This window comes from Catharus ustulatus, chromosome 11 (assembly GCF_009819885.2).
Source record: "Catharus ustulatus isolate bCatUst1 chromosome 11, bCatUst1.pri.v2, whole genome shotgun sequence".
Classification (NCBI taxonomy): Eukaryota; Metazoa; Chordata; class Aves; order Passeriformes; family Turdidae; genus Catharus; species Catharus ustulatus.
In genome coordinates, this window is record NC_046231.1 from 2,269,786 (window position 1) to 2,284,175 (window position 14,390).

Below are 14,390 nucleotides of genomic sequence, written 5' to 3' on the forward strand. Positions count from 1 at the left end.
TTTACAAGTGTTAAGGGGAAAAAAGCAAACAAAAAAAAACCCAACCCAAACCCAACCATTTACTTCTGCAGTTTTTTCAAAAGGCAGTAAAACTACTCAGCTTTGCTGATGTCAGTCAAATGTAATCATCAAAACCAAAGGTTAATTTTGGTTGTAACCCACCTGAAATTGATGACAATGTTTTAAAGAGCTTCCTCATTAGGTCACTGAGAAATAACTAACATTTGCAAAGCATTTTACTGTGTTTTATTACAGCTCCAAATGCTAATCCAAGGTTCAACTTTGAACACACAGATAGCTTTCAGTCAAATTCATGGAAAAAACATTACTTATAGTGGGTGCAATGTCAGATTAAAGCTGCAATACTTACCAGTCATCCAGCAGAGCTTCAGAGAAAACAGGAAATTGCACCATTAATTGGGCACCACAGAACCATTTTATTTTTCCGGACCATTACTACATTTAATATGTATTTCTAATGTTAGAGTGTGAAAGGGTTAAATACTTTTTGTCTTCCACTAAAAACACTCTGTGTGGCCAGGCTATTAAGTAATTCTGGCATGCTCTCCACATAAAGCAGCTGCTGTACAGTATGTTTTACTTTATAAAATATCTTTAATCAGCACACTGACTAGTTCTGTCATTTATAATTAAGGAGCTAAATGGCAGGTGCAGCATAAATTAGCAAAACTGAAGTCTTTGTGAAGACTTCCAGTCATAGCAATTCAAAGTTTTCTAAGAACAGAAATGATGGCTTAACAGCTTTGTTGCACCAAAAACTTGACTAGGTAATACTATGCCAAGAAAGAGGGAGATTTACAAAACATTTACACTTCTGAAGCCTTTACTATCCTATATTACCAGATTAATTCCTTAAACTCTTCCTTCTAAAGTTAAAAACAGAAAAATATTCAGGAGCAGAAAAGCCACCCACTAAGCTGAGTCATTCTCAGAGTCTGTGTTTCTGCCTTGCAAATAATGGAGGACAGGGGCAGAGGTACAGGTCAAGTGACAGGCAAAGTGGTTCTCTTACTTCAAAATGTTTTTCCAGACAGCAACTGAGAAATTTGCTGGCCCAACATCTGGAGAAATGTCCACTCCCATAATTTAAAAACAGAGCAATGTCGTTGTAATCCCTTCCATGAACAAAAGACCACCAGTCCTACAATTACTCTCACAAAAATTCTGCAACTGCCACCTTAAGTGGCTCTGGGTTTTTTTTGGAGAAGCTCCATAGTCTGCTAATTAAACTTACAGAAGTGTCACGAATACAAGCCGCACGGAGTATAAGCCGCACTTCCGGTGCCTCGACAATGTTGCTGTCTTTGTCAATAGATAAGCCGCACCCCGAATATTAGCCGCACTTTCGTTCGTAGCGAGAATCCGTGCGCAGCTTTCACAAATTGGCCAATTAGTAACAGGATCGCAGCATAGCGGGGTTTACTGGCTCGGGGCGGGGCCAGGCAGGCTCGGCCCGCTCATGGTTGCCGATGGGGCCGGCTGGGTGGTGCTGCAGCCGCCGCCGGGCTCGCTGGCCCCCCCTCTCCCGTCAGCACCGCCCCACTGCCGCGTTTGCTCGCCCTGCTGGCGGACCAGCCGCCACTGCCAGGCTCGCCGGCCGCCCCGCGCCATGTTTGCTCACCCGGCCAGCAGGGCTGCCACCGCCGCCGGGCTCGCTGGCCCCCCTCTCCTGTCAGCACCGCCCCGCTGCCGCGTTTGCTCGCCCTGCCGGCGGGGCAGCCGCCGCCGCCGCTGCCAGGCTCGCCAGCCGCCCCGTGCCGCGTTTGCTCGCCCTGCCGGCGGGGCAGCCGCCGCCGCCGCTGCCAGGCTCGCCGGCCGCCCCCTCCCTTCTGCACCGCCGCCGCGTTTCCTTGCCCTGGCCGGCACTGCAGGCCCCCGCACCGCCGGGCTCCCCACGCTGCTGGCCCCGATTCTGCTGGGCTTCCCCCGCTGCCAGGCAGCCCCACCCGCTGGGCTTCCTGCTTCTGCCACGCTCCCCTGCACTGCTAGCCCCAGTTCTCCCGGGCTCCCCCGCCCTGCTGGCCCGGTTTCTGCTGCCCCCCCTGCCCCACCCTGCTGGCCCAGGCTCTGCCACCCGCCCCCCACACTGCTGGCCCCGCCTCTGCCAGGCTTTCCCACCTCAGCCAGGGCCGGCCAGGCTCCAGCTTGGCTTGGGGCTGCCGCGGGCTCTCACTTCCGTGTTGGCAGCTTTTAGAATTTTGTTCATGTATTAGCCGCCCTCGAATATGAGCCGCACTTCCGGGTTTCCACCAAAATTTTGGTCAAATTGGTGCGGCTTGTATTCATGAAATTACTGTAATCTCTCCTTCCCTTTATAACTGCAGAGGTTATTTTGGCTTGCAGGACTTCTGAAAGGCAGCCTTACAACTGATTTTACAAATCTTCAGAGCACTTTCAGCATGAAGTCCTACCAGATCTGTAACACTTCCAACGTGGACACCAGTGCTGCTTAGTGCTGGGCTGTGCCCCCAGCCCAGAGGGGTGCAATCCCTACCTCCATCCCACCTGCTCTGCAGGGTCTCCAGGCACCACCACCTCAGCATGCAGCACCACTCATAAAAACAGGGCTGAGGCCGGAAAAAATCCAGTGTTCATGGTAAACTTACAGTCTGCTGATCTCCAAGCAAACACTCTCAGAAACTGCACTGGCTTTGGCCAAACTAAGACTGCAATTTGAATGGAGTCAAGAAGCCCCATTTTTGTATCCCAGGCTAATAGATTAACCCTTCTGAACGACACATTATCCATACTATGCTTCAAAAGCAACTCAAATATGTGTTCTTCAGAAGTGAAGGCACAACACTACATCAAATGATATATTTAGTAATACAGCAGTGGTAAAACTGTAGTGAAGAGCCTTTTGCATTAATTTTAAGACAATCTATGTGTTTCTGCCCAAATTCACAGATTCCCACATCTGTCTTAAACAGAAAGCAAAATAAACAGCAGGCAAAGCAAATGCCTGGGCTATGAAGTGGCACAGCAGCTGCAGACCTCTGTAAGACACCAACCTCAAATACCACACAAAGCTTTACACTGACTTGTGCTCCACTGATGTGAAATGCCTGTTTCTTCAATGGGTAGATAGTGTCTTCCACAGGCACAGAAGGAAGCACTTCCAAGGCAAACTACAGTGATAAACTGCAGTGGATGGAAGGCATACTTACTTGTGTTTTTCTAATTTTGAGTTAAAATTGAATCTTCTGGGAAGGAACACACAATCCCTAGCTGTATGCACTACTCACTGCCAAACAGCTCATGAAGCAGAACCACCACTGACTCACAAATGAGTTATTCACCCATCCTCCTTCTGACAAGCAGAAAAGTACATGACCACGGCTGACAGAAGAGAAAACAAGATTCAAACAGAGGGATCCAGGAAGGGTGAGGAGAAGAATTTAGAAAACAACAAACACCAATTTTTTTACTCTGCAAGAAGACACAATGACAATAAATTACTTCTAACTAGACTTAATTAATTCCATAAATGGAGAGATAACAAGTCCAGCACAAACAAATCAAAAAGGCCACTAGTTACAAGCACCACAATATTTTGTTTGAAAATGCAAAATGAGATGCTAGAATTTCAATAATATTTTTAAGCTTTTTTAGATTAGGCACAATCAGAGTGGGTATGAAACAGCTGTTCTGAACTAGCAGAAGAGAACTTAAGGATAGGAAAAAACTGTCCATACGTGGGAACAAGCACCAAGTGGGAACAGATTTCAGAGTACACATGTGGGGCTTATAGAACCTGCCCTCCCAGACAGGTGTGGCTCACAGCTAAAAGATTTCACACAGTAGCATGCAGATTTTTATGCCATCACAATTTCAGTCCCCAGACACGTCTAAGACAGTGAAATTCGTATAAACTCTCTGAGAAGACAGCAGCCATGCCCTGCCATATGGTCTGGCACAGTTCAGCACATGGGATCACTTACAACTGTTTTCCTTTTCCCAAAATTAGCATTAAAATATAAGTGATAGCTTCAATTAGAAGTGAAGCAGCTTGTCAAAAGATTAAATTAGAAGCAATCCAATGTTCTGAGACAATGTAGATGATACAAAAATTTACAGTGTGGTAGAGGGTATAAATACAACTAAGACTGAGAAAATAAATGAACACATAAATAAATCAATTCCTCCACCACTATGGCCCTGTGCAGCATTACTACCAAGGTGGATGGAGAGATGTTTATGGCATACTCATAGAATAGCATTAAAATCACATTTTCCTGTCTGTGAGTTCATTTTTAAAAAGCCTATCAGAAGCTAAACTACCTTACACCATTCAGAAAGCTTCTTAGCTATGGCTGCTGCAAAATAGCAAAGCAGCTTGAAAAAGCCTGCTTTATTATTTAACTTGCTTGGGCTTTACACAAGATAGTGACTTTTCTTTATGGTCCACCTTCCTCTCAGAGCTACCACGAGATTCAGGGGTTCCAATTCTAAGGGTACTGTCTTCCAAATGGTGGTAGATCATTTCATATCACATGAGCAACATCAGCTGATCGTGTTTTGTATCCTTGTTTGTGTCTATCACTATATATATATCATTCCCATGCCTTGATTTGATGGGATCTGATTAACTGACACAACATGGAGCTCTACAGGCAGTTACAGTAATTTCACGAATACAAGCCGCACCAATTTGACCAAAATTTTGGTGGAAACCCGGAAGTGCGGCTAATATTCCGGGGCGGCTAATCTATTAACAAAATTCTAAAAGCTGCCAACACGGAAGTGAGAGCCCGCGGCAGCCCCAAGCCAAGCTGGAGCCCGGCCGGCCCCGGCAGAGGTGGGAAAGCCTGGCAGAGGCGGGGCCAGCAGTGTCGGGGGCGGGCGGCAGAGCCTGAGCCAGCAGGGCGGGGGAGCCCGGGAGAACTGGGGCTAGCAGTGCAGGGGAGCATGGCAGAAGCAGGAAGGCCGGCGGGTGGGGCTGCCTGGCAGCGGGGGAAGCCCAGCAGAATCGGGGCCAGCAGCGTGGGGGAGCCCGGCGGTGCGGGGGCCTGCAGTGCCGGCCAGGGCGAGGAAACGCGGCGGCGGTGCAGACGGGAGGGGGCGGCCGGCGAGCCTGGTGGCGGCGGCGGCAGCCCTGCCGGCGGGGCGAGCGAAAGCGGCGCTCGCGAAAGCGCCGCCCGGCGAGCGAAAGCGCCGCCGCTCGCGAAAGCGCCGCCGCTCGCCGCGAACCGCGAGCCGCGAAAGCGCCGCCGCGAGCCGCGAGCCGCGAAAGCGCCGCCGCGAGCCGCGAACCGCGAACCGCGAGCCGCGAGCCGCGAGCCGCGAACCGCGAGCCGCGAACCGCGAGCCGCGAAAGCGCCGCCGCGAGCCGCAAACCGCGAGCCGCGAAAGCGCCGCCACGAGCCGCGAACCGCGAGCCGCGAGCCGTGAGCCGCGAACCGCGAACCGCGAGCCGCGAAAGCGCCGCCGCGAGCCGCGAGCCGCGAAAGCGCCGCGGGGCGGGCGCGGCGCGGGGCGGGCGTGGCGCTCGCGAGGCGCGGCGCGGGGCGAGCGAAAGTGGCAGCGGGGCGGACGGCGAGCCCGGCGGCGGCAGCCCTGCCAGCCGGGCGAGTGAACGCGGCAGCGGGGCGGTGCTGACGGGAGAGGGGGGCCAGCGAGCCCGGCGGCGGCGGCAGCACCACCCGGCCAGCCCCGCCGAGCCGTGGCGCTGAGCTGGGCCACCCGGCCCCGTCGGCAACCCTGAGCGGGCCGAGCCTGCCTGGCCCCGCCCCGAGCCAGTAAAGCCCGCTATGCCGCGATCCTCTTACTAATTGGCCAATTTGTGAAAGCTGCGCACGGATTCTCGCGACGAACGAAAGTGCGGCTAATATTCGGGGTGCGGCTTATCTATTGACAAAGACAGCAACATTGTCGAGGCACCGGGGGTGCGGCTTATAATCCGTGCGGCTTGTATTCGTGAAACTACTGTATGTTATATGAAGTACTTGGATACACCCCAATGCAGTTAAAAGTTAGGTCTTACTTTCCCATCCAAACAGCATAGCTTTCAGGGAGTTGTGGAACAAAAAGCACAGATCTTCCAGTATCAACATCTACTGCTCCAAAGCAGCCTGCTTCAGTTACTCCAAAAGTCCAATGAAAGTAAGATTCCTAGGTTAAAACAAAATATATTCTTAGAAGAAAGACTTCACTTCTACCAGCTCTAAAAATACTCTACAGTACATATTAATTCCTATTTCCACATATCTGGAAGAGATCTCTTGCTTTTGGAGGGAGAGAAGTGATTTAGGTCTAAACCTTTTCAGACTGCTTAGTTTTAGGTTAGAATAATACAAATCCCTTTGTTAGCAACTGGAAAGGATCAGACATTAATAAACCATCATAAAGTGGTTAGCTCAGCACAATAAACATACACTACACATTAAAATACATTCTTCCAATCTAGAATGAGGGGAATGTATTATCAGGGAGAAACAATCATGCCAGAAGGGACACGGCAAAAGCAGAGTGCAGCTTCATTGGGTTGTGAAGGCAGAGCGCTGAAGTGAAACCCCAACCTTCCCCAGAGAAGAGGAAGCTGCACCAGGAACAGCCTTTATCCAAGAATTATTTTAAGAACAAGCAAGCAAACAACAAAGCTCCTAACAATACAGGACTTAATCTTGGTAAGGACAGACATATGCTCCAGCACCCTGAAATGTGCATCTCCTCTAAAACCGTAACTACATTTAGATATGTGCTATCTAAATTAAAATTCATTGTGTTTGTTTCTTTATAACATATAACAGCTCAATCAAATTCACAAAACAAACTGCTGCAGAAACCATGCAGGGTATGGGATATGCATAATTTGAGTTCTTTTACACCAACATCCCCAGAATATGTTAAGTCCTATTTGTAACAGAAGAAGGTACTTAAGGAAGAGTCTAATTTAAGAAGACACATGTTGTAAATTCCAAGATATAGGCTGCTGTTTTATATAACCATGAAATACACTTTTCTATTAATTAATTCAGCCTAGGCCCACTGTAACGTGTTTTATTACACAAGGAACGTTGTTTTTTGGGTCACGGACAAGACTAAAAAAATGAAGAGATATTCCACTGCTGTCTTCAAGATTAGATTCAAACACTGATGAGCAGTAAGGCCTTGAACAGGTTTAAGCCCTTTAAACCAGATAATGAGCCTGCACTAAAGCACTGAAAGTGAGAGCAACTCAAAGCTGAAGAAGCAATGTTATAAAGAAGCCAATTTAAGTGAAGTGAGACAACACACATCTGAGAGATAAAGAGGAAATAATTTAGAATCATTTACAAATTCACGCAAAGTTTCTTACTTTGAAGTTTTGCTTCAGCTCTTACCTGGCGAAACACAATGCCAGTATCAGTGCAGTATCTCTGGGTTTCTTCTCCACCCTGCAGCAGAACAATTGAGTTCTTCTGGACATCCTTATTCTGTCTCAGGCGTTCACACAGCCGCCTTCTGTTCAAGGCAAAGAGAGCTGCAGGCACCCTCAGAGTCTCATTCCCCAGCCAATAGGAGGGTCTAGAAGAGATTTTTTCATTGACAATTAATGGCAAGGACAGGGGTTAGCATAGCTTAGATGCACAGTGTTCGTTAGACAAGGCTGCAGTTACAGCCCTCAGCATGTCCCTCATTACATCCCTTTGGCAGCACAGCACAAGTGACTACAGCCCATGTCAGCTGAGGAGGGCAGAAAATTAGTTCTGAGTTGCTGAAAACAGAAGTGGAAGTTTACATTAAGTTTTAAACTTCAGCAAGTCCTTCTGGGGAACAGGGAGTAGAGAGAAAAGATGGTGGACAGCAGACAGAGGACAACAGCATTCCCCTACTCACACAGGATCAGCAAATCTCTTTTCTGTGTATGGATGTTTGTTCTTGCATGCACATAAGCAGCTTCAGCCTGTGACTGAACTCAAACACGTGGCCACAGGAGCTTGTGTTGGGTACTACTGCCTGTCCCTGAGGGACACAAATGTGCTGAGACAGCCCAGAAAGCTTCTGAAAGATGGCACTCAGCGGAGCTGCAGCTGCGAGGGTACACTTTAAAAGCAGAGAGCTCACTGTTACCAAGTAATTTTAGATGTTGAAAGTACCTCAAGAACACGTGGCTGATTCATCACATTTGTTTTGGATCCACAAGTGCACTTTTTGGAGCTTTTCTAGGACATGGAGCAAGGGAGGAGTTGAACCAGGTGATATGAGAAAAATCTAAAAGCAGTTTATTTTGGGGATGGTTTTTTATGCTTAATATAGCAAAGCTGTGCTTTGGAGCTTCGGTATTAGAGATAATCAATAAAATTTATCCATAAAATCCTATTTTATAAATCGAATTTGTCCCAGCTTCTCCAAGACTGATGGACTGGATGGTCACCTTGTGTCAGCTGTGATTTACAGAAAGGTGCAGTTAGCTTGTTACTATGTTAAGATGACAAGAAATGAACCAACCACCAAAGGACTTAACCTTACAGGAGCAAAGCTCCACATCTTAATTATTATATAGCTTTCATAGGCAATCTGAAAGGTAACCTTTGATTTATAGCTGCATAACCTCCTAAAAGTCTTTATCAACCTCAGAAATGTAAACCCTATAATTTCCCACTGCAGCCACAGCATAAAAGAGCTAATAAACCACTTTATTTTATTTGCTTATAACCACTTGATGTACCAGTGTAAGTAATTTTAGAAGGTAAAAGACTGCTCTTGCTAATCCAATTTTAAAACTATCTGCTTACAAGTTCAGCTGATGGTGAACAAAACCCAAATGTGTTTATTTTCATTCCTTCCAACACACACCTGAGAACCCAGCACCAAGGCAGGTAATCATCACAAGGGCTGCAGACTGCCGACTGCAGCACATCAGCACAGCCTGGCAGCACAGCACAAGCTTTTCTTTTGGGGTACCCATGCCTCTAGGAAGAGGAAAGCAAGTTCATACAATCCTAGCAAAAGCTACTGGAAGTTCTAAGATAGTCAACCTCAAACTAAAGATAGGCAAGGCTTTCCAGGTCCAAAGCTGTCGCTTGGTAATTCAGCAGTGCACAAGAGGCTGAAAATGCTGCTCTCCAAGCAGGATCATCCCTTGGAGTAAGTGCTTGCAATGGCCTGGAAATCATATGCTCACCTTATGGGACATTTATAAAAGGGAGGAGAGAACATCATCAAATACCCTTATACTGTATGTTGCTCTCAGATCTTTGCATCTGCTGATAAAAATACCCCCCAAAAAAACCTCAACAGGCAGAGGTTGTAGCATAGCCTGTCTCATGTTTAGCTTCAAAGGAATGAAAAAAGTCACCTTCATTGCAATTTCACTTGCTTCACAAGTGAAGTGGGGATCTCTCTGTGATTAAAAAAAAAAAAAAAAAACAAAAAGAAAAAAGAGAACTCTGACCTCTCTCCTCCAGGTCTGTTCCTACACCCTGGAGTTCCTGGGAAGCTGCCACAAAGGCACATTTTCATCTCCCTTAAGTCTAATATGGATGCTTTTATTACCCTTAAAACCTTTGACAATCCAAATGAGACTCAAGGAGAAATAATTGCAACAAGCAGCAATTCACACCAGTAGTTTTACTAAGCCACTTAAGTGTGCCTTTTACAGGGATCTTAATGCTAAAGCTAAAATGCATTCTAGTGCAAAATGATAGTTCCTGTACACATTTTCTCTAAGTGAAAGTGTGTTCTTCCTTGGACATACCAGATCCCACTTTCCCTGTCTGAATATGATGCCACAGTATTAATCCACAGCAGAGCGTGGCCTCTGCAGTTGTTTTAGAGTGGCACAGTTTCTTTAGGGGCATGGCCTTGGTCTCTGTTTTAAGGCTGCTGTAGAAATCGCAACAGCTGAGCATGCTGGACCCTGCAGCAAGGGCTGCAGGTCCTGAGGGCTGGGCTGAGTGTTGCTGCAAATCTTGCTCTGTTCTCAGGTTCTCTGCTGAGCACTCATGTTAATTCACAGCTCAGATGGACTGAGCTTGCCAGCAAATACACCTACTTTCACAACTGGAATTCTGCAGAGAAAACTAGCTAGGTTTTAGAGAGATTATTCAACTTAGAGGGGTTTGCTTCCTCCACAGTTCTTGTTCTCTTTTTTTCTCCTGCAAGCACCCAGACACCAAACTGATGGCACCTCCATGGATGGACTGACAATGCAGCAGAACACCCACAGGTGCTGCTTTGCCTCTGCCTTTGCAAGAGATCCAGTCACTTGGCACACATGAGCCATGCATAGCTAACACAGAGAGCTCTGTTCAGAGACAATACTGACGGGAGCATTTAAGTGTTACAAAAAGGGATACGGCTGTACACCCAGCTTTCCATGGCAAACAAAAACTGGGAAACAGATCTCTCAAAATACTCAAGATCACAAAGAAAAAAGGTCACACATAGGACTGGCTGTTCAATGACTTGTAGGAAGTTGAGTGGGTGCATGTATGTAACTGCCTCCCATGGGCATCAACCCTACAAATACACAAGCAATTACACTGTAAGCAGTGTAAATCTGCCTCAGAACAAAACTGCCACTAAATTCTTCCTAGGGAAGAAACTACAAGCTTCTCATTTTGGTCCATGATCTCTAATAACTCAGTTATATCCCATGAGACACACAAATCACAGAACCATAGAATGGGTTGGATTGGAACAGACCTTAAAGATCATCTTGTCCCACATCCCTGTCATGGGCAAGGACACCTCCCACTAGACCAGGCTGCTCAAGGCTTTGCACAGCCTGGCCTTGAACACTGCCAGTGCTGGGGCATCCACAACTTCCTGGGCAATCTGTTCCAGCATCTTACCACTCTTACAGTTAAGAATTTCTTCCTAATATCCAGCCTAAATTTCCACTTTTTCAGTTTCTAGCCGTTACTCCTTGTCCTGTCACTAAAGCTCTCAATGAAGAGTCCCCCTCCAGTTTCCTTGTAGCCCCTTCAGATACTGGAAGGTGCTATGAGTCTCCTCATAGCCTTCTCCTTTCCAGTTTTCTCAGCTTGTCTTCTTACAAGAGGCACTTCAGTCCTCTGATCACCCTTGTGCTTCAGCAGAGTTATCAGAATTAACACATTGGCTGCTCCTTCAAGGTTGGTTTCCTCTGTTAGCACAAGGACTCCAGCATCTCCAGCCACAAACTCAACCCAAAACTCTCATGTGAAGTTACACATTTAATAAAGAAGTGTATTTGATACAAGCACTGCTTTGTGGTTCACGCCTCTTTAAAGCTATGCAGCCTTCTGCAAATAAACCTTAGCTGGTGTCAAAAGTGGATACCTGCAAGAACAAAACAGGGCAAGAGAAGCTCAGCTCCCTTGTTTTCTCCAGTCTGGTACCAGCATTCACCACTGCTCAGTCTGGTAAAGTAGCTGACAGTTTCCTGCTGGCTGTCACACACAATTTTTATGATCACTTAGGCCCAAGCTCACGGACAAGCTCTTTTATTTTATTATACTGCAAGTGAAATACAGCTAGGAACATTAAACTACATCTGGTTCTTTAAAGGATATTTTTCTTTTGCCTGGAGCTCCTGATTTTCAATGTTTATTTCAGAAGTTTTATATTTTAGAGAGCATACATTCTGGCACTATATGATTCATCTAACATTTTGCAATTATTGCAAAGCAACCACCAGAACACACCGGTAACCAAAACTCCTATTTTATCTCTGGTTTTCCTACCATTTTTCAGTTAACCTTTGTACTTCTGATCTTATTGAGCAGAAAATTAATGGACTGCTATTTCTGTTCTACTGACATCCCACAGAGAGGATCCAGATTTCAATGAAGATGAGAAACCACTGAAACTACTTTTCAGTGAATTTTCACTTGTTTGTTGACTGTGCCTTATTTATTTTTTGGTTTTGTTTTGAGCAACAGATTCATCAACATTAGCCTGAACAACTTTCAACGCTGTTTCCACATCTCATATGTGAAGTGCAAGAGGCCTACGCTAACAGCAGCACAAGGAAACAGTAACTACGGCTGTTCAAGGTATAAAATGGGTATTTTCTTCAACTCAGTGCTTCTTGTAAAGTTGACAGCTGGAAGTCCCGGCGCTGCTCCACGTCCTTCCCCCAGCCCAGCCCAGGTGGGAGCTCCGGGGCAGGGAACGCCTGGACAGCGCTGGGGACACCAGAGCCCCAGGGACCCACAGGGCAGTGAGCTCCCCAAAGCTCCGGGTCACAGCCCAGCCCCAGCCCGACCCGCGTTCGGCAACTCTGCAAACTTCCCCCTTCGTTCTGATACAGTTATAATGGCACCTTCTTACAGCACGGGAAGAAATGGCTGTAATGTGGGAAAACCCATGTGCCATGTAATCCAAGCCACCCTCAAACATCGCTTCCAAACCTGAGACAACTTAAAGGACAACGCACGGCTGGGGACGAGGCACTGCGAACCAAACCCCCGTGGGACCCTCCACAGCTCTCCCACCGCCCCGCGCAAAACCCGAAATCCTTTCGGGGAACCCCGGGTCCAGCGCACGCAGCCCGGCCCAGCCTATGCCCTGCCTGCCCGACCCGGGACACCGCCGGCACACCGGGCCCCCGGGAGGCACCGTGCCCGCCGCAGGGAGCGGGGTGCCGGCGGGCCGGGGCTGCCGGGGCCGGTCCGGAGCGCACTCACCCCTCCACCGCAGCCATGTTCGCTCGCCGGCCCTGCGCTGTCATGTGACGGCGGCGCCTGAGCGCGGGGCGGGCGGAACGGCTCCGCTGCCCTGCCCTGCCCTCACAGCCCGGCCCTCACGGCCCCGCCACGGCCCCGCCGCGCTGCCCTCACGGCCCGGCCCTCACGGCCCCGCCGCCCTGCCCTCACAGCCCTGCCCTCACGGTCCCACAGCCCTGCCACGGCCTCGCCGCCCTGCCCTCACAGCCCGGCTCTCACAGCCCTGCCCTCACAGCCGGGCCATCACGGTCCCACAGCCCTGCCCTCACGGCCCTGCCCTCACGGCCCCGCCGCCCTGCCCTCGCAGCCCGGCCCTCACGGTCCCATAGCCGTGCCCTCACGGCCCTGCTGTGCTCCTGTGATAGTTGATAAAAGATTCGTGTTAATCATAAAAGTATTGAGGTTTGTATAAACCAGAATACTAAGGTCTGAAGTGACACTTGATAGAGGAAAAATGTGATTAAATAATTGTTTTAAACCCCCCTGTTATGAATATTATGTTTCTAAATAATTTGTAACTACTACCAGTTTGTAAAATCAGACTTTCCAATAGTCCGATAGATTTTGCAAAATCAGACTTCCTGCCTTTGTTTTATCAATGACTGCCTGTCTACAAACACCAGAACTTCCTGATTTCTGCCGGTTTTATCTACCAAGACCCGATGGTATCTATGGGACTGACTCCTAGAGACTTTACACAAATGTTTATTTCGGCCACCACGGCTTGCCTGGCAAAATGATGACAGCAAGAAAACAAAAATTATTGATTACCACAAGAGACCACACTATAAGAAGAAGCTGCAAACCAAGATTCGACAGAGCGTGGAGTGGGCAGTGACCCCTCATGCCTCCCCAGCGCTATCTATATGAAAGAAAGCAATCTAAATTTTGCTAAAAATTGAGACTTTGGTTTCTCATTTATAACACTCCCCTCCAGGCCCCGCCGCAGGCTGGGCTGGCACCGCCCCAGGACCCCCCGACCCCAGGGGTGCCGTCCTGAGGGACCATCTGCGGCTGCTCCGGCCCTCTGCGCCCGTGCTGGCTTCTAAGGAACAATTCCAGGCCTCAAAGCCATATAACATAATGTAAATATAACCTTTTACAGGGACTGCTGCCCTACCGCTGAGCTCTCCTCAATTAATGCTAGCTCAAAAATCCACTTCATGTGCAGTTCTACTGTAATCCCTGGAAGAGATGTTTTCCACCTGCATTTTGAAGTGGTCATGGTGTGCTGGAGCCATCATCAGCCCTCGAGCTTGCCCCACTCCGTTGTTTTTTTCCTATTCACACAGATCTCATCAGAACCTGAAATGACCCGTTCTTGCCTCAAAATTACTTGCTCTTGCTCCAAGATTACAAGATACCTGAAGAAACTACCATAGTCCAGGGCTCACATATCAAGTAACTCAATGCAGTTGCAAAAGCAAGTACCCAGGAGCATGAAAGACAAGAATGAGAGATTGGAGCTCTGCTCAGCGACCTGAACACAGGTCCTCTGTTGTGTGCAGCAATAAAACAGCGATAAATGCGGCTCTGGGCACGCAGGGAACCCTCCCTCCCTGGGAAGGAAGTGTGAGTCCTTGCTCTAGGGCTGCTCAGGGATGCCACTGCTCTGTTGATCTGGCACTGATCTCCAAAGAAAGTTCTGTGATACCTGAAATAGCTGCTGCACATGGAGGGTCTGCTTCCACCACAAACACTCAGGAAAGAGAGGAGTACAAGGCAGTGCAAAGG

General features: G+C 48.2%; 1 protein-coding gene across 2 annotated transcripts in view; it reads right to left on the bottom strand.

Moving 5' to 3' along the window:
* PEPD (peptidase D) overlaps positions 1-12,693 on the bottom strand; it is a 153,869-nt gene extending 141,176 nt beyond the window's left edge. The window contains exons 1-3 of one of the 2 annotated variants that reach the window (XM_033069464.1): positions 12,618-12,687; positions 7,344-7,527; positions 6,005-6,132 (exon numbers count right to left, since the gene is read on the bottom strand). In XM_033069464.1, coding sequence (XP_032925355.1) covers positions 6,005-6,132; positions 7,344-7,527; positions 12,618-12,661 — 356 coding nt within the window. In that variant the 5' untranslated portion in view covers positions 12,662-12,687. Of the gene's footprint in view, positions 1-6,004; positions 6,133-7,343; positions 7,528-12,617 lie in introns of both variants that reach the window. The other variant, XM_033069465.1, reaches the window with a different exon arrangement.
* Positions 12,694-14,390: the final 1,697 nt, after the last annotated feature.